The sequence below is a fragment of the Notolabrus celidotus genome, chromosome 4, assembly GCF_009762535.1.
Source record: "Notolabrus celidotus isolate fNotCel1 chromosome 4, fNotCel1.pri, whole genome shotgun sequence".
Taxonomy (NCBI): Eukaryota; Metazoa; Chordata; class Actinopteri; order Labriformes; family Labridae; genus Notolabrus; species Notolabrus celidotus.
The window spans coordinates 12,886,686-12,906,733 of record NC_048275.1 but is presented as its reverse complement, the minus strand read 5'-3'; the positions used below and the strand labels follow the sequence as shown (position 1 = coordinate 12,906,733).

Sequence of the window (20,048 nt, the reverse complement as noted above, 5' to 3'; positions counted from 1 at the left end):
TCTTGGCTAGAGCTCCCAAAGAGATGCAGACTCTGTAACATACTGAAAGGTCTCTATTTCACTGTTCCCAGACTGAATAATTCACAGTAGAGAGGCTGGAGCAATGTCCCGAGGAGGCTGAGGGGAGAGTTTTCTATAGGCATTGTGCTGTTAGAAGTGCTGATATGCAGACTTGGGTCTGTATCTCATTTCGACTGGTTTCCCAAAGCTATGAGCTACACTCCACTGCAGAATGAGGTAAGGCAAGTGTAGAAGTGAGCTGACAATAACATCTGCCCTGCAGAGAACAAGTTACAAAGAAGAGGTTTATGTCTGGACTTTTAGTTTCTAGATGACCATCACATAGGTGCATCTTAACACTCTATTCATTATCCTCAATATTTGGACAAACATTTCTAAAGAAGAAGGCCTAAAACATTGTTATAAAAATTCTGCAAGTCCATCATATCCACAAAAACTGGTCGATTTTACCTGCAAATCCCTTTCTTCAGACCTGTTAAAACTAGGAAATTGTATATAAGAGTAATAACACACATGCTCTAATCCACCAGCAAATCAGTGACCTACTTGTGGTTCTTGCATCATGAATTGCAAAAAAAAAAGCTTTAGGGACATGGGTGTAATGGTTTAATTAGAGCCAGACCTTGACGATAGCATGGCTGATATCATCTATTTTAGTTTATCACAGGCATATCAGTACTGGCAAAACATTTCAGATTACCATATGGAAACTGAATGATAGCACAGTCTGAGGACCATGAGTAATGTTTAGAACAAATTCTATCGTACATTCCACCACTGTATGTAGATATTTCTGTGCAGTGGTCAACCTAGGAGTATGAATATGACATAGAGCCACATGGCTAACCTTGTAAGAAATATGAAATCATCCAATGTGTACATCATGATTTTATTTTTCAAATAAAAACTTTTTTCAGTCCATTGGTAGAAATAAATATAACTATCACACATACAATAATGAAATTATTTCCAATAAATGTATCCACTATAAATTAACAAATTAATTTTACACTGTGGAAGGATCAAGAAAGTTACTCTTATCTATCCTATTACTCTCCAGTATGTAATGTAATCACTTTTGGTCAACATTTAGTGCCACCATCTGGTCATAACATTTCCTTTTCTGAACAAATAACTTAAAAATAACATTGTTACCATACACTTTCAATGAGATTGTGTTTACTGCAAATTTGTCAACATAAGCATGAAAAGGCTAAACTGGTAATCTTGCTGGACTTGCTAAACATCAGCAGGCTAGCTTTGTCACTCATAGAAGGTTAGAATGGCAATGTTAGCATTGAGCTCCAAGAACCACTGGCTCTAAAGTCAAACTCAGAGCTACAACCCCTAAAAAGCATGACCACACCACTCCAGTTTTAAAATCCTCACACTGACTTCCTGTCACTTAGATAGTCTCCTATTAGTCTCCTTGTGACTCAGCACCTTACAACATCTCTGACAACATCTGGGAGCAGCCTTCTGGTTGTCCAAAGAACAAAACACAGATAAGCAACATTCTGCTGTCATTCAGCACAAACCTGGATTAATCTTCCAGATGATGTCAGACAAACCCCAACTTAAACTGCAAACTTTACCTTTTAGTAATATTTTAAACTCTGATTGATTCTATTCTAATTGTTCTTAAACTATCTCAGTTGTTTTCACATACGTACCTCTTGTGTGCCAAATCTGAATTAATTATTATTTAAATGAATTAAGTCTTTCTCTATTGAATTATATTTCCATTTTTTTTCCTTTTTTATTGCTTTAGAGCATGGTGAGTATGTGCTATAAAAATAAAGCAACCTTGCTTTGCCTACACTCCTAGTTTTGTTAAAACTCAAATTTAGATATCAACATCAGCCTCAAAAACCCAGAGGCAGCAGAGCATTAACAGTTGAATGGGGAATTGAAAAAACAAACAAAAGCACAGACCCAGATGTACGGTGGCCAGCTGGGCCACATAGACCAGTTTATTTCATTTTTTTATTAAACACAATAATTGATCCACATTATGATACGATATACACTTGTCAACCAAGCAGCATACTCTGCTAGTCTTTCAAGGCAATGATAACAGGACTAATAGGTGACAATCTGTCTTCTGATACACACGTTATTTACAAGCTAAAGAGTGATGCGTGAGAAAAATGTATTTTTTTATAAGTCATGAATGAGACAGAGCACTACTGTCACATATCAGCAGAAGCGTATGACATGAAAACGGTAAAGGTAGGGGGTGTTATTCAATACTCCAATGTGGCTTCCTCTCTTTATTCTCTCGTTTCTTACTCAAATCAAAACTGGATATCTGAATGTTGTTAATCTGCAGAAAGTAAAAAGATGAAAGAAGCCAATTGGAAGTATTGAAATGCACCCATTCTTTCTTCTTTTTTTATGCAAGCACCTGCAACTGCTTAAAAGTCTCCATTATGTATCAGCTAAAACTGCTCAAGGATGGTTCAAAGGACATAAAACAGAAGAGAACATAGATTCACAAGTATGAGGGACAAAATTCTTGACTCCAGACCCATTATATCATAGTAGTGATATTTCCCCTTCCCTTGCCCATTTTAAGAACATCCTATAACATTAAATACTCCCACAAGATATGCACCTTCCCTCTCCAAACCTGTACAACCCTCACTTTTGCTTTGTCGTAGGCCTGTTTTGTTCTGCGTGTGTGAGCTCCACCACATCTGTCTCTTTGAGGATCTGTATGTGTGTGTTTGCGTGTTTGGGACCGTCAAGATGCTCTTTTATAGAGGTCAGACTGCTCGTTGGACTTCTACCAGATATAGCCCCCATCATCCACCTCTCCTACTTCCCCTTCTTCCTCTTCGGCCTCCTCTGCAGTCTCCTCAGCTTCTTTCTCTTCCTCATCCTCCCATCCAACCCCGCTTCCAAAATCACCTGAATATGCCATTTCATCATCTGCAGAGAAAAAAAAACATACAGAGGAAAGGAAAGGGGATTGAATTATCCACAGTGGCCATCTTGTATATTGTAATAAATTCTGTTCAGTATGTCTCCCTCTCATCTTTAATGGAGTCCAATGAGAAATGCTGAAATCAATTTAAAAACATCGACTGCAATAGCAAAAAGGGGGCATGTGTTTGACTTTGTCTGGATTTTAATAGCTATTTCTAAACCTTGCCAGGGGACTCATTCTTATCAGCCGCAGGTTCAGTCCAACCAGTCCTCATTTATCTTGAAAGACTTTTCTCACAGCGACAGGCGGCTCTTTAGAATGCAAATGACTCCGGACACATGAATGTGGCACTGGTCCCTGCAGTGAGTTATGTTGCATTGGGCCTCAGTCCTTTAACATAAAGGGAGCCTTGTGCAGAATGCATGTGGGGGTGCTGTGGGGAAGTGGGCCAATTCACAGCAGACATTTCAAGTGTTTTTCCTTCTTTCTGCATTCAGCTTTCAAGTTCAAATTGTGTTCCTATATACTGATAGTTGAAACCTGTGGGATTTACCGCAATCTGGCTTGCCACGAATCCTAGATCCGGCTACTTCTCCTCCGTTCTGGTCGACGCACCAGCACTCTCCCCTCTCACACTGCTGCTTTCTATAGTAGCCGTCCTCGTCGCAGCTGGGGATGAATCGACCTGGCATTCACATACACACACATTGGAAAAAAAGAAACACAAATAAACAAGAGTAAGGTAAGGTAAAGTGACCTTATCTTGCTTACCATGCAATCTCTCTGCAAACTCCATGATTCATGCCTCATCGCACATGGCACAGAGCCCAAGTGAGAATGTAATGCATGCAGCATATGTGGCAGCCAATTCAGTATTCCATGAATACAAATATGTTCACAGAGCATCGTAGGGGTGAATAAGTATTAAGTCAGCATATTGCAGCATACTGGGGTGGTGTAGGGGTGTGTAGGGGGGTAGGTAGCTAATCATCGTGGGAGGATACAAGATTGGAAAGTTTTCAATTTACCAACAGTTACATGAATATGAAACACAGCTTGTATTCACATATACGAATGTGGGAAGGAAGGGGAACAGCAGCACATACTGCAGTTGCATTGATTAAATCACTGAGGCAAAACGTAACCTTGTTGGCTATCAAACTGTCATGTTCTTCACAGATGAATGGGTTTGTAATGATTCAAATTATTAAAGATGCTACTTTCATAACTATGTTCAAAAAAGGAAAACTGTGGGTGAAAGCCAAGAGGCCAGGGCAAAACAGAACTGTCTGTCCAGTCCTTCAAGGGAGCATCTAGGCGTCAGCCTGGTGGACTGCCCCCCTCCTCACCACTCTGTGTCCTTGGAGAGTCCTGACTCACAACACAGCCAGTGAGCCAAGACTCTGCAGTACGCACATGCTATCAAACACACGTCCAAATACACACATTCACACATTTCCCTGCTCAAGCATACATGTATGACACAATACTGGCTGTTTTCCTTTGCCGTCTGTCAGTATCAAGTTCTAATCCACAAGACTGATCAGACACTAATCCCCGCCTCCTGTTTGTCATCTGCTCCACGAAACCCTGTCATCTAGGAAAGGCAGATTCATTTAGGCTGAAATGCTGATGGAATAAGTCAGAAACATACCAAACTTTCTCTTCCCGCCATCTAGGACTTGGATCCTCTCAAGCTCAGCCAGGCAGGGTGGCTCTGGAAAGAACACAAACAAATATTTTAGGAGAGGAAACAAAGAAACAAATGTTTTCTGACAAATCATGGAATGTCTTGGTAAATGAGCAGCTACAAGGATATCAAACAGAGGAACATTGTTTTGATTTGATTTTGATTTGATGTCTTTATTTTAATCATGTAAAAATAAAATAGAAAAAAAAATACAAGAAAAAAAGAAGAAATAGTTGTACAAAAGAAACAAAACCAATCAGTTTCATTAGCAAACACTGAAACATTTTACTTTACATGTGCAAAAAGGAGTAGGAAGAAGTGAAAACTTATTTAATCCTACCCCTTCATTCAGTATTATCTGACATTATACTAGTGCACTCCCACAAGTCAAATCTTCATATATTATCTTCAAATTTACACCTACAATCAAAAGTAAACCCCTCATGATTATCAACACTTGTCTTCCTCCTTGTACCTCATGAAAATCATTTCTTTACACCTCTTCTTGAACTGGATTATGTTCTGACATTGTTGTAGCTCCATATTGAGACTGTTCCACAGTTTTATACCACAGATTGAAATACAGGAACTTCTCCTTGTGGTCCGAACACTCACCATCTTTAATCTTAACTTCCCTCTTAAGTTATAACCCCCCTCTCTTTCAAACATTAGACTATATGTCAAGGTAAAACAACACATTTGATAGCCCTTTTGTCTAAGTTTGACTAGCCCTGGCTTACAATTTGTTAGCTTGAGAGTTTAAGTCCCAGGTTACATTTTATTTGCTAGAAAACAAGTCAAAAATTATTCTTTGAGTAAACAATTCTTAGCTTACATTTTGTTAGCAGAAATGAAAATGACTCCTAGCTTACATTATAAACGATGGAAAGTAAATTCCTAGCTGTTAGCTAAAAAGTAAAAAAGTCTCAAGGTTTCATTTTATTGGAAGTTAGCAATTCCTAGCTTACATTTTGTAAGCTAGACAGTAAAGTCCTGGTTCACATAACATTAGCTAGGAGCTTAAACTAAACTGAATTGGTAAATGCTATCAACAGGAGTATTAACTTTCAGCCACTTGCTAGCTAATCTTAATCTTACAAGTAGGTGAATGCTAATACCTGCAACTGTTTGATGTGCCAGTGTGTGTGTCCTATTACACCTTGAAATATGAGAATATTTCACTCTTGATTTTTACTGTCTTCAGTATTTTGAGTAATATTTAATACACTGACATTATAAAAAAATATCACATCTCTAAATGGATATAATCATATAGAAGTATCAGAGTGTAGGCTACCTGAACATGACGTCAGGGGACAATTCCTTGAGAATGTGGTCACTTTAAACTCGGCTGCTCGCCTTTTAACAGGAACCCGCAAGCGTATACATATCAGCCGCGTTCTCACCTCCCTCCACTGGCTCCCTGTCCATCTTAGAATTAATTTTAAGATTTTAATGTTTGTTTTTAAGTCACTAAATGGTCTGGCACCTCAGTACATCTCTGACCTAATACACATCTACGCCCCATCCAGAGCACTGAGGTCTGCTGATCAGATCCGGTTCATTGTGCCGACAAAAGACGAGGGGTGACCAAGCTTTTTCAGTGGTAGTTCCTAAACTGCAGAATGAGCTACCCATCCAAGTCAAAATGGCCCCCACCCTGGATTTAAAATCACGTCTTAAAACTCATTTTTACTCCTTGGCTTTTAATACAGCGTGAGAGTTTGTGTTGGTCTCTGTTTGTCTTTTAATGTACTGTATTCAAAATTGTACTATTATTTATTTCTACTGTTTGTATTTGTTGTGCAGCACTTCTTGTTTTTATAATGTGCTATATAAATAAAATGGATTGGATTGGATTGGACTTTACAGTGAAAGCGATATTCTTTCAAAGTGTTTTCAGTAACCCTGAGCAATTTAAAAGCAACTGCCTTGTGTGTATGTCCCTATCAAACACAAAAAAAAGTACATGAGCTTGGATCCCAGACAAGTTCATGCTTGGCTAGTTGGCTGACAAGCATAATCTCTCAGAGCTGTGAGAGAATCAGGCTGTCAACCAGCAGCAGGAATGTTTTTAGCTCCTTATGGTGACGGTTTTGAACCCACAAGGGAATAGGGGGATGAGTAGGAAGACAAATAGTGACGGACCACCACACAGCATATTGGTAATGAGACCTGAGGGCAGGTTGACCGCCTTAAACACATGAAAATCCCACAAACACCACATCCTCTCCAGAATACTCACTCTCTCTCCAGAAGCAGAGGCACCACTCTGCGGTAGAGACTTTGCCATCCTTGTAAGAGTCACAGGAGTTGAAAAAGGGTCGGATGCAGACCTCGTACTTGTCTAGGTTGATGGCGGCCAGCTCAGCCTGGTCCAGGTACAGGTCGCCATTGGTGTCCAATTTGGAAAACATCCAGCCTATGGAGTCCTTACAGCTGGCCACCAGGCTCCTGTCCAGCACTGCAAACACAAAGACACACAAACAAGCATTCATTTTTTTTTATCAGGGGACAGCTGTACAAATGGATCATGAAACCATGCCAGCCCGCTTGAAAAACCTTTCCAATGCAAATCCTCTATTATTTTCTTAATAATGTTATCAGTTTTTCTCTCTAAAAACTGGATTTGGCAGTTACTAGCATTTTCATTTACACTTAAGAGCTTGAATAAGATTTGTTGCTTGTCATTCACTAACTTATCAATCTTGGGTGTTTGCAGCACAAGCACAACCATAAAACTCAATTTGTGAGAATTGTTTACATATTTTTGCTTTTCCAACTTTAACCAAAACATTAAACTATGATTGTTGCCTCATGTACAGCCATCATTTTCATTTTTCGACTATAAGCATTATGAGTTTTGCAGCATACTATAATCCCAATGTCAACACGAGCTCCAAGGCGTCAACATTCATTGTCTACAAAGATATAATACATTTGACAACTTGTGAGGACATTTTTGATAGTTGACTGCCTGTCACTAAAGTATTGAAACTCTCTTATCCCTCCTGTTATGTTGTGGGTCAAATCGACCCTATTTTAGGCAATATATGCCTTTCAAACCAGCTTAATGCAGCATAAAAATCTGGGCAGCATGTGACAGAAGAGGTTTTGTGTTAATTTATTAACATCACTTCATAAAAAAAAAAAAAAAAGTAAAATAAATTAAACAAAAATCTATTTCATGTAAAACTATTGTATTTATATTTAGGGCTTTCCAATGTACATTAAAAATGTTTTAACATTCATTTAAATGAAAAAATTGAGTTATCGTCATTGAACCATGATCTGTGAGAATTAAAGAACACCAATGGACTAAATCTTGATTTAAATGGTTAGTAATGGAGTTAAAAAATTAGATTTTAAAAAAATGTTTATTGGGATTTTTCGGGGTTCTGACACTTTTGGATAATTGTATATGCACTGGGTCAAAGTGACCCAGGAACATTATTGCTGTTCCAGAGAAACGAACATAACAGGAGGGTTAATGCAGTGAGGATTAATATAGTGGTAACTCTAACCTGATGTGGTGCCGGCTACAGTTGTTCTTGACCCAGTCTTGCTATTGTTGTTCTGCTTGGCATTGGTCTGCAGGAGTTGGAACCAGTCCCTCAGACGCTCCCCAAGATCAGCCAGATCCTGTCCGGTACAGCTCTCTGTGTAGGCCAGAGGGAGAAGAAGAACATGCTGTTATGAGAATGAATGTTGTACAAATCATGATACAGAGTTCACATAGTAGATGGAAGCCTGGCATTGCCATGATAACCATTAAACTCACAGTGAATATATTTACTTTTGCTATGTGTCATATCTTACCATGATTACTGTCCTTGGATGGAGAGGCAGCTGTTGGACAAGGACACAGACCCGAACACTTCAGGGTAAGATCCTTCCCAGTAAGACATGCCTGCTGCTCCAGCTTGCACTGCAACCCAAAAACAAACATTAATAGGCACATCCACACTGGCGACATCAACGAAGAGACACAAAGGTGAAGAAAAATGAGTTATTACTGCACCACAGATCAAATATTCATGAGGTGACCGACTGTACGCCTTAATTCATATCTCAGTCTTGCTCCTGAATACGTTTCCCAACCTCTGCCTGCATGCAAGGTCAGGAATAGTGATCCACAAGACAAAGCATAAATCAATAAACACATGGGATTCTGTCACCACAAGCCACCAATTGGTCCATGTGAGGCCATGCATCATGGATCTTTGTCTCCTTTTTTCCCCCCTGAGAGTCCCTTCACACTGCTAAGCTCTGCATTTGTAAGGTGTATGTCACCACTCTACAATGCATGGTACATTATGTCTTCACATATAAAACATAGTCAAAGCTGTGAATATGGTACCAGCACCTGGCTGATGCACATATTGTTATACATATGTTCTTACCACAACGTGTCTGTCAGTATAACCTGTGTTTGTTAATGTCAAGATGATTTAGCGATTTTGACTAGCTCAACATATGCTATTACAAGGCATGCAGAACATACAGTGTGTGAAGCTGAATCTACACCTACATGAGCATCATTTTCACTCTTTCTTGAGGCGGGTGCTGTACACTTTCACTGCCAATGATTTGCACCCTCCACCTACACCCAGTGATTATTTCTCCTGACACGTATTTTCTTTTTAGAGAAATGCACAGGTTCATTACAGATTAAGCCCAAGAAAATATACTTCTTTCCATACATTGTTACTTGAAGCTGTACCAGTTATTTTTGGACGTTTCTTGGCAGCAGAAACAAGCTGTGTACTCATGAAGCTTATGGAGAACATGTAAGCAAACACCCAGCGTCAAATTAATAAATGTATTTCAAGTCATGTTTCTCATCAAGTAGTCTATGTAGGTCCAATATCCTCTTGTATTTGCATTGTAAGGCATTTTTTAGGCACCATTGTTTGACGTTTTCATTTGGGTGAAAGTTGATTGTGATGTCGGATTATAAAATGTAATGTCAGGTGAACATCATATCCTAATATCTATTTAAGATTGAACCCTGACAACAGTGGAAGCTGATATTTTGTTGACTTCACGTTGTGTTGTTGGTCACCACATTCAAACATCCTCCAAACATTTCATTCCAAGAGTATCACGACATAAAAATACCAACATTAAGGGGTTAAAAATTGTGCTAATATGACCCAAAATAAGCAGAAGAAAGAAGGTGCATGGAATTTTGATGAAAATGTAATTTTTGCTAGGCCTCATCTTACAAATCTAACAGGAAATTCTAAAATTGACAGATGTAGGTATTTGGTGAGTTTTAAGTCGTGCATTTAGGCACCAAAATCCAACATCATCTCGACAAACTCAATTTCTATTCAACATTGTTGACGGATGTGAACCCAGCTTTGTGTTTCTGATGGATGCATGATTTTCATTATCAACAGCTTTCCTACGGCTGTCCATTGTCAAAGTCCAACATATTTCTGATGTTAATTTGACATCCGCTGCCAGCTGAGTGTTTGGCCCTCCACCAACTCCTGAGGGAAACATCTGGCTCCTTAGATGCTTAGTGATTTGCATAGATGAGATAAACACTTACTCATCTTGTGCACTGTTTATAATGCAATATTGTCCTTTTACTTTTACCACTAATTGTCCATGGGTCACTGAGTTGGCTTGTCTTTTAAGCTTATAGTGCTGTTGAACAGATACTCTTATTATTCACTCTCCCCTGATTTATCAAAACGGGAAGGACATGATGTAATACCTCTCAGTGTGATTCAACATAATTTACACACGAAGCCACTCTCTGTCTCTGGGGATACACAAGTAATACAGCACATTATCCCACTCCTGTTATTATGTTTCTGCTTCAGTGTACCTTTGAGGCGTAGTTGTGTCCGTCTGAGCCGCAGACAGGCCCGGAGGAGGAGATGGGACAGGGCTGACAGTTTCCATCAGGAGACCGGAGAGCAGGCTGTTTCAGTCTGCAGGACAAAGGAGACACAAACATTTCATCCTCCGTACATCCGGCTCAGACTGCGGCTACAGAGCTAATTCAAAGTCTAGACACAGCAGCGTCAACCTGGACATAAAGCAAACAGACCTGCTGCATGTGGTTTGAATGTATTAGCTTATCATTAAGCAGCAGGCAGCCGTATTGCATGGATGTACAAACTGGTTTTATTTCTAACATTGTTGCTGAAAGGGAAACTGATCGCAGACCAGGACAAGCCTCTGCCTGTAAACTTGGTTGTATTAACCTCATGTAAGTGTGCATTAACAGGAGAGGTTTTCTGACTATGTGCGTTGTGGGAATCAATCAGATCTTGCCTATGGGCTGCACACACTCACCTGTGTTCAAGTTTCTTGCGGTTGACGCACACAGCTCTCTGGTAGCCCTGGGCGATACACACTTTGTGTCGGCTGCACTTAACCTTTTGACAGGGGTCCTTAGTGGTGTCTACATCTGGGAGAAAATAGAAAATGAGATGCACACTGCTGTAGTATCTGCACTGCTTCACTTTTTACTCCTTTCTGTATCGCTCCCCAACCATCATTCAAATTTACTACAAGTCTCAAATCCCAAATCTATTTCTTTTTTCAGTACAACATTAGAGTCGCTCTACATTTACAGAGGACTGCACAACTGTTTGTCTCAATACGCTTTTTGAGGCACTTTGTGCTCTACTGAGGGAAGGAAATGTATTATTTCTGAACATATAAAAGACCCATACGTAGGGTAAAATCAAATAGGTGTGCTGGAGTAACAGTCATATACTTAGATCAGGCAAATTCAATAAGAAGTGAAAGACCAAAAAATAAGTGGCATGGGGGTAAACTTTTTTGATTTCATATGTCAGACTTTTATAAGCATGGCACTTTAATTTGTTAGTGATACACATTTTAAATACAAGAAAATATTTAATTAAACATAATGTTGCATTTCATGTCTTTTTTATTAATCCACTTCGATCAAACAGACTTTTAAAAAATAGTTTATATATATTATTAAACTATTTTAATAAAATATGCATCAGACAACATCTGAATTACTTATAAATAAAATTATCTTCTCATACTACGATGTCTAAATGTCTTAACGTTAACTCTGTAAAGCAACTTTTACAGTGTGATTAGTAACGTCTTATTTACTGGGACTTTTTATCTCTACATTTCAAAACATTCTTGATTAGATTTTTTCCACACTTTTATTTTCTGTATTGGATTTAAGGGTTGGACTTGAGTCGTTAAAGTGTCCAACTGTTGATCAACAGCACGCAAGTTGGAAAGGTCTGTTTCAGGTGACCTTCTAAGATGTAAACTTGGCTAGCTAAAGCCCGCCTGGCTAGCTCCCTCTACCCCATCCATCACACTCTCTGCTAGCAGCTAAAGCTGGACTGAGTGTCACCCCCCCCGCACACACGCTCATATGTCACAGCTGTCTGTTCCTCGCAGGCCGCCTGGAGCCCGACCTGGATGTCACACTCGATTCCTATTGTGTTCCCCAGCCTTTACTCACCTACACTATCCATCAGTACAGTACACTGGCACACAGCTTATTCACAGAGATGCTTCTTTTCCTCCCCCTGCTCTTACTGTATCCTCTTTTATGGCACTGTTATAATTTATCAGGCAGGCTTAGGCTCTCCTCTCTTGTCCTCTCCAGTGGCTGAATACATTAATGCTGCCCACATCACAGGATTATCGAAGCGAACCGACAGATATCTGATTTGAGAAGCAAATCCAAAACAATACACCCCCCTGTCATGGCTGAGCTGGTTGTATAACTGACTGACTGACTGACTGCTCTGACTGAGAAACAGTGTGGCTCGGAGGCATTAATGCCCAGATGCAGACTCCTCATCCATTCAGACTGTCAACACTGGAGCCTTATTCTCTCTTATACCATTTGGCATTGATTGTGTAGGGTGTTTCACGCACATCTGCCAGCCTGTCTCTTTGTCTGTCTCTACCTTTCTTGTTCTTGCAAAACTTCCTTTTCTTCTGCACTGATTTCCACGAGTGTACATGCAGAATCAGGTGCAGGAGCAACCAAAGCATTACAATACTTTCTAGAACAAAGGAGGATGAAGAGAATGGAGAAACAGCACAGCAGGTAGGGGGATGAAGAGGGAAATGTAAACAACACATTTTTTTCCAATCCATCCAAGCAAGATTTAGCCGGTACGTACGCAAAAGGAGCATACAGATGGGAAGCAGGCAATCCTGCCGTCTAATAGCACAACATTTGTAAATAAATCTCGTCCTTGGTGAGGGGCTACAATGCTGGCACAGCTTTGTGTTGTGAGTACAGAAGCATAAGGTGGCTGCCTGAGCCTCATGTTAACTTAACAGGCTTCCACGGATTAAAGCAGCGCCTGCAATGATGACGTTTCCATAGCAACAGGCTCTCCGAGGTCCAGGAATCATTTCTGGGTTGACTGTGATTTGCAGCTCAATCTGGTGTTTCTGAGAACTCTCTCCCTCTCTCCCTCTTTCCATTTTTGAAACCCCTGTTGTGCAATCATGTCTATCAATCTACTTTTTCTTCCGTCTCCTTTGTCCTCACCTCTTATTAAATATCCTCACTGTGTGTTCTCCGTCTCGGATCTCGGTGTTCACCCCTCGATGCACCCACCTACTTCCATTTTTACTTTTCCAAAGTCTCTCCTATGGCATTCAACTAATGCCTGCAGCAGTAAACCTCTCCTAATTAGGCTCCCTGCGCTTCAGTCTAATCCAATCCAGATTTGCATGAGGTTTATCCCTGCAGATAGAGGATAACGTAAGCAGAGCCCAGTCCACATCCTCATTATCAACCCCTCTTATCTACTATTTACCCACTCAGTCTCTAACATCAGTATTATCTTGTTAGCTAGCCTATAGTGAAGCCAGACATGACTCTGGCATGTATCTAATCTTTAGACTAGCTACTGAAAGAACAGGCTCAAAGTGTCCTCCATGACAAAACCAACAAAAAGACAAGGACAAGGAGAATTAATATCTAAACTTCAAACCGCATGATTGCTTATTTTATTACAGAGAATTGTTAGCATTTGTTGTGACAAGTCTGCGCCCATTTAGCACAATTAAGTTGAAAATTCACTTATAGCTCTTTTTTAATTTACCAACTCTTAAAAAATGCGTAGGGAAACAGATAAACAACTAGAAGATCTCCAGTAGAGTCTGAGAATGTGACATAAACAATACAAACACGACAGCTCTAAATTATTGCTTTAAAACTTTCCTCAATTCCATCTCATTTGTCTCATAGAAGTCTCATCTATTTTTCTCTTCTTTAGTGCTCCTTAAGGTCCCTACAATAGTACAGGTAGAGGTGGCATGCACATCCAGAAACCTGAAGTACTGGGTGCTGGACTGAGATAGCAGACGTGAAAAGCAGATGAGTCCGCACACCAGAAGCTGCTCCAAATAGCATTTAATGAGAAATATCACCACAAGTTAAGTGACGTTCCGGGCTGTTACCCTTCATCAGACATGAAGGGATAAAATAGCGCGTCACCATTTTGTCTCACAAGATCAAAATGAGCAACGAATAAGCAAAAGATCTTTGCTCTGAGACAGGAAGGAGGTGGAGATTTTCTCAACAGAAAAGTAGATCAACAGTGTCATTTTAAAAACATGAGTCCTGACAACATTCCTTTGACATTCCTTTTTTAAGATTGTTTTAAGATTGTTAAAGACTAAAGTGGAGAAAAATGTGTTTTGAGGTTGTCACAAAATAACTGTAATTAACCATGTAGCAACATTTGAATATTTAACAAAATTAGTAGTAAGAATATAAAATTAGGCTTCAAATCATGAAGAAAACCAGCAATAATTTCTGCTCTTGGATGGTGAGGGCGTGTCAATCATCTGTACAGTATGGCCTGAAAGATGGATGATGGACTATTCTACCATGGACTCATTCCAAGTTGAACTCAACAATTTTAGAAACAATTCAGTGTTTGTTTTCTCCAATCTTTATCATTTAAAGTGTATCAGTGTTTTCTTCCCTGCGTTCTCTCAACTCTATCAGATTTCCCTGATCAAACAGCTCTACGAGGCCACAAAGTGTGACAGGTGAAGGGCAAGTCACATTCTGGATAAACATGAGAACTCTTTGAAGGAGAGCAAAGTTGTGAAAGAAGCGTTTGTGAGACAAGGTTATTGTAGTTTGTATTTTTCATTAGTTTTTATTTTTATTTCGTTTTAACCTTTTGTTTTCAATTTCAGTTTAGTTTTAATTAGTTTTTAAAGCAAGTTTGCTGCTTTAGTTTAGTTTTTATTTTTTGAAAATGCTTAGTTTTAGTTATTAGTTTCAGTATTAGTTTTAGTCTTTTTTGTAATATGGGTTAGTTGTCAGGGGCGAGGTTCAAAAAGGGTCTGAAAAAGCATTGTGTAATAAAAACTCAAAACATCATACCATTTTCAAAAATGTATTTACCTAGGACAGATGAACAACAATCCACATAAAACAATAACAGGACCCAGACTCTGGAACTCCCTCCCCCCACACATAAGACAGTCAGACTCTATAACATCATTCAAATCCCAGCTCAAAACCCACCTTTTCAAATGAGCTTATTCACTCTAACTGGACTCTCTGATCTTCACTAGTTTTTATTCTATATTATTATTTAGTCTGTTTGTTTAATGATGAATGTTTTTTATTTTTATTCCCTGTAAGGTGACCTTGGGTGACTTGAAAGGTGCCTCCAAATAAAATGTATAATTATAATTATTATTATTATTAATAAAATGTGTCACTCATTGTTATATTGTGTTTAACAAAAAAAAATGGTAACAACAACAACAGTACATAAATCATATAATACTGAGTTTATGTCTGAGATAGATTGACCAAGACGAAAACTAAAAACATGTTCTCTATAATTTTAGTTCATTTTAGTTAGATTTGTTAACTCACAATACAGTTACAGTTAGTTACTGTATTTTTGTAAAGCCTCGTTTTTATTTTATTTCTGTTCACGAAAATGTTTTTCCACCTCTCGTTTTCGTTAATTCCTTAGTTTTCGTTAACAATAATAACCTTGTTGTGAGAGAGAGGTCCCACTAATGTAGAGACATACATTATGTGCACTTTTCCACCTTAGAGAACTCGCCCTTATTAGGCCTGTATCAGACTGCTTAATGCAAGCTGTGCTTTTTATAGCGTTACACTATAAGCGGTTATGCTTCAGAGTCTGCAGTGAGTCATCAAGCTGGCCCAAAATATCCAGAATTTGAAAATGATGAAACTGTATAACTTCAGATTTCTTTAGTTTTGGGGTCTCAAACTTATCACTTTCAACAACAAGTTTCTAACATAAACAATCTATCTACAAACTCAGCATTTCCTTTACACAGACTAAAGTCAAAGACATAGGAAATCAACTGAAGTTAAGCTACAATTAACCTAGCTAAAACAGGTTTTATTTTCAAGCGTAATTAGAGAATATTGGATAGAGGAGATTCAGTAACAAAAGGATAATGTGAGGCATGTCTTAAAAAGATTAGAGTTAAATACATGCAGATCCCTCTGCGGCCTTGTACGTGGGCTTTCTGAATTTAATGGAAGCAGCTTCAGGTGGTCTGAGGAGGGAGAGTGGGAAAGAGTGGTAGCAGACAAAATTGTGGAGTATATGAGGGTGAGAAGGGCTGCGACAGTCCCTGGAGGACTGCAGTGGCTGGTTTTTGGAGGTTCAGAGTTGTAGTAGTCCAGACAGACGATGTGTAGAGTGCATGCAAAGAGCTGAGACTCCCTGGTGTGGGGGAAGAGTCTGGATTGATGGATATTGTGAAAAAATAAACTATCTGTAGTTGTGGAGAGGCTTTACAAAGTGCAGGAGTAGAGGAGGCTGCTTGATTGTCTTGCTGCTGAGTTTTAAGCTTGTGGGGAGACAGACAACTACAACCATTAATCAGCCATTTGTGTGTTGAGCAGCTGCATCTATCAATAGCCTTGAGAGGTATCAAACTGCAGACCTTGTGGAGTGTGGACTCAGCGTGTTTCCATATCTCCCTGGTGTCTGCAATTGATCCGAAACCATTGATTTGCCAGAAAGCATCAATCCACCATTCACCTGGCCCTCCCTGGCTGAGATAAGTGTCTAGAAAATAAAGGCTCACTTGAAAGCGTATGTACAAAAGGATCAAGTCCTCTGTGAGAGCTGTACACAAACACTTGAGAGGGTGTTTGTGTGTGCACGAGTCCAACATTACAACTGTTCCCCTGCAGTGTTTACTGTCTTCAGAGCGAGGTGATTCAATCAGCCGCCTGATTGATGAATCGACTGTAGAAATCGACTGCAAATTAACCTGACCCTCTCCCTAAATCAGCACAGCGCTGGCTGAAGTGCAGCGCGGCTCCCGCATGCAAATTCCCACCTCAGCCTGAATTTGGCGTTGTCTGGCTGTGTTAGGAGCACTGACAGTTTCAAAAAAGCTCTGTCTTCCTCTGCACGGCGGTTGAAGCAGTCTTGGCTGAAGAATGGGGCCTGCAGGCTCATCTGAGCTGGGGAAGTAAAGACATCACACTGATTTAGAGATGTCTCAGAGGGACAAATCTCCACTTTTTCGCTTCTTCGCTTCATTAGACAGCTCATAAAGGAAGGCAGATCAATGGAGGGAGATAGCACAGTGGAGTCAAAATGAGAGAAATGAAGGTTTCTGCTATGAAAATGAAAGGGGTGAAGTACTATTCAACTGAAACCTACGGCACAATGTTTAAAGCTTTCTAAAGTTTCATAAAAGCTGAGCAGTCGAGCACTAACATTAGTGCTCGACTGGATATAAGTATGTTGGTTTGGTAAACTCTAAAGCCAAAGTTTAGACGCAAAAAATAAAAACCTACCGGCAACAATAAATAAAACCCATTCGCAAAAATATGGAATAAGATCTAAATGAATGCTAATGTTATAGGTGCAGTGTGTAGAAATGGGAACAATTAGCAATATGTAGCGGTCAGGTTTTAGATTGAAATGGTCCTCCTGTTGGTGTAGCAATGGCAACAAGAAGTCCCTGTGATGCATGATAAGTATGATTCGCCATTTGTCAAGATTTTACAAACAGAAGCTTTTATTAATAAGGATGTAATGGTATTGTAAATATCGCGGTATCTCGGTTTCGAAATTCTCAAATAATGCTGCGGCCTGCGACGGTATCAAACAGGAACTCAGAGCACTCCCGCTAGTGTAGTTATTTTCTGGCGCTATTGAGTGGGCCGGTCTGAGAAGCAAACATCATCTCCCATGTTCCCCTTTGCAGTGCAGGAAGAGATGGCGTAAAGCACAGAGTGGGAGCGGAGAGGAAAACTTAAACTAGTGGAACCTCCTGCGAAGTTTAAATCAGAAGTATGGACACATTTTATTGAATGATTCAGTACAAGATTTTATGTAGAGCCTATGTTACACTGGAAGACTCTCGAAGATGTCTGACAATGCCTCTGCTTTATGTTGGTTTAACTGTGGCCATCGTGGCTCATTACTACCATTTGCTTTGGGAGTGTCCTGCTGTTAAGTCTTTGTGTCAGAAGTGCATGCCGTATGTAGGAATTGTTCATACTGTTCTTCCTCGTCCCCTGCTGTTTGCATTTTGGGCTATAAGCCCAGACTAAAACTAGCCCTGCTGTCACACGCCTGTGGGCCCTCGGGTGCCTTTCGGTTAAAAGGTTGATTCTTCTAACTGGAAGAGGAGCGAAAGCCAGCATGCTTCATGAAGGACTCTTGGCTGGAGGATTACCTTGACCTGCTAAATATGGAGAGGCTGCTGGTCTCTTAAAAGACTTTGACCGAGGTCTGAGTGGGCTCTGGGACATTGTCAGGAGAGGTCTGTGTTAGGATTTTGTACTGTATTATCTGTGTTCATGGTCATGTTCATTGTCGTTACCTGCTGCTGTTATATCGGCTATTCAGCCTCCTAGATGTTCGTTGTGTACCATAACTCCCCATCACCAATTGGTTATGAGTTATCATGTATTCCCCCGCTCCTTCTGTAGACATATAAGAATCATTCTAAATGATTTTCATATTGAGGGGATAATACCTAATTTAAACATACAAATATTATATTCCATCTCTACCAAGTCTGTTCTGATAAATGTTGCTAAATATTATACACGATGCACCTTTAAGCAGACTGAGGGATAATAAAATACTGAGTGAAACAGTAAAGAATCTGTCTTTATAACGGATTAAAAGTCTGTTGAGAATACAAACAGATGGGCAAGTGAGCATGAAGAAAGCCAATATTGGACTCTTCTGTAAAACCCAAGATCATGTTCAATGTGTTCAACTCTTCAACCATCCAGTGCCAAGGCTTTTTGGAATCTGAATTCTTCCACAGGCTATGATGGTACGGCCAATGTTTGGAAAACATTGTTCTAATATCCAAAAAGTTGTGGCATGGAAGGGACTGTCTATACCTACAATATGATCCAACTGCATTGACTATACTTTTTTTTTTTTTAAAGCAATGTATGTAGGAGATCACTGTGGAGCTGCAAGACAGCCAATCAACACTTCCAATCCAACCTCAAGTCTAAAAGCCAGATCACAAGAAAGAAATCTAGCAACAGAGAGCGATATTTCATTATTCACAGCTCCTGTGACGAGTTTTTAAATGGTGATGAAACAGACTGAAATTAATACTGGTGCCTCTTTAAGAGCTACAAAAGCAAAACAGACTCTCAGTGCCAAGATCGACCATTTCTAAATCATTATTTTGAATGATGGAGGGTGCTCCTGCATGGTAGGTGTCACAAAACAGCAGCTGTTTTTTAACAATGGCAAATGGTGATGGATAAACTGAGTGTTCAGAATGCAGGATGAGATTTTTGGTTTAAAGCACTACTTTCATGACAAAGGTTGGTGTTTTATCATCACAGCTGCAGAGGCCTTCTATGTAAACAAACACAAGCCCTTTTCCATACTGCCAGTTAAAGGCAATGCCAGCATCAGAATAGAGGCGTTATGTAGACCAGCCACTGTTACTATTTCCTGTCTGTGTAACTTTTCAAAAGCTCTACCCAGCTCACATCAGTGAGACAAAAATCTTGGAAATTCATGACAAAGATTGGCTGCAGAGGACTTGATCCTCCTTTCTCACAGCTGATAGGGAAATTATCCATTTAGATTTCTGTTTATTTTTGTTGTAAAGATGGGCTTTTTGAATTGTTGAAAAACTGGTATCTGACACGAGGTACCGCGCCCGTGGAAACGCAACACATCCCTCTGAGCTCTGAGTAGAGCAGGGCAAAGACGGGCTGGTGGAAAAGGGCCATAATTTTACGCTGATACGGGATCAATACTACACAAGACATGATGATGGCGAAGCTTGGCTGATGACACTGTTAAAGACTGCTGAAGCTGTTCTGTTCTTGCAGCTTGTGTTGTCCCAATACTTTACTAACTATTCAAATGCTTCAAGGTAACCATCTAA

The 20,048-nt window shown here is 39.7% G+C and overlaps 1 protein-coding gene across 1 annotated transcript in view; it reads right to left on the bottom strand.

Moving 5' to 3' along the window:
* Positions 1-1,963: 1,963 nt before the first annotated feature.
* spock2 (SPARC (osteonectin), cwcv and kazal like domains proteoglycan 2) overlaps positions 1,964-20,048 on the bottom strand; it is a 36,322-nt gene continuing 18,237 nt past the window's right edge. Inside the window, exons 3-10 of the mRNA XM_034682715.1 lie at positions 10,959-11,073; positions 10,486-10,591; positions 8,463-8,571; positions 8,168-8,302; positions 6,889-7,107; positions 4,608-4,670; positions 3,507-3,638; positions 1,964-2,955 (exon numbers count right to left, since the gene is read on the bottom strand). Coding sequence (XP_034538606.1) covers positions 2,810-2,955; positions 3,507-3,638; positions 4,608-4,670; positions 6,889-7,107; positions 8,168-8,302; positions 8,463-8,571; positions 10,486-10,591; positions 10,959-11,073 — 1,025 coding nt within the window. The 3' untranslated portion in view covers positions 1,964-2,809. The remainder of the gene's footprint in view (positions 2,956-3,506; positions 3,639-4,607; positions 4,671-6,888; positions 7,108-8,167; positions 8,303-8,462; positions 8,572-10,485; positions 10,592-10,958; positions 11,074-20,048) is intronic.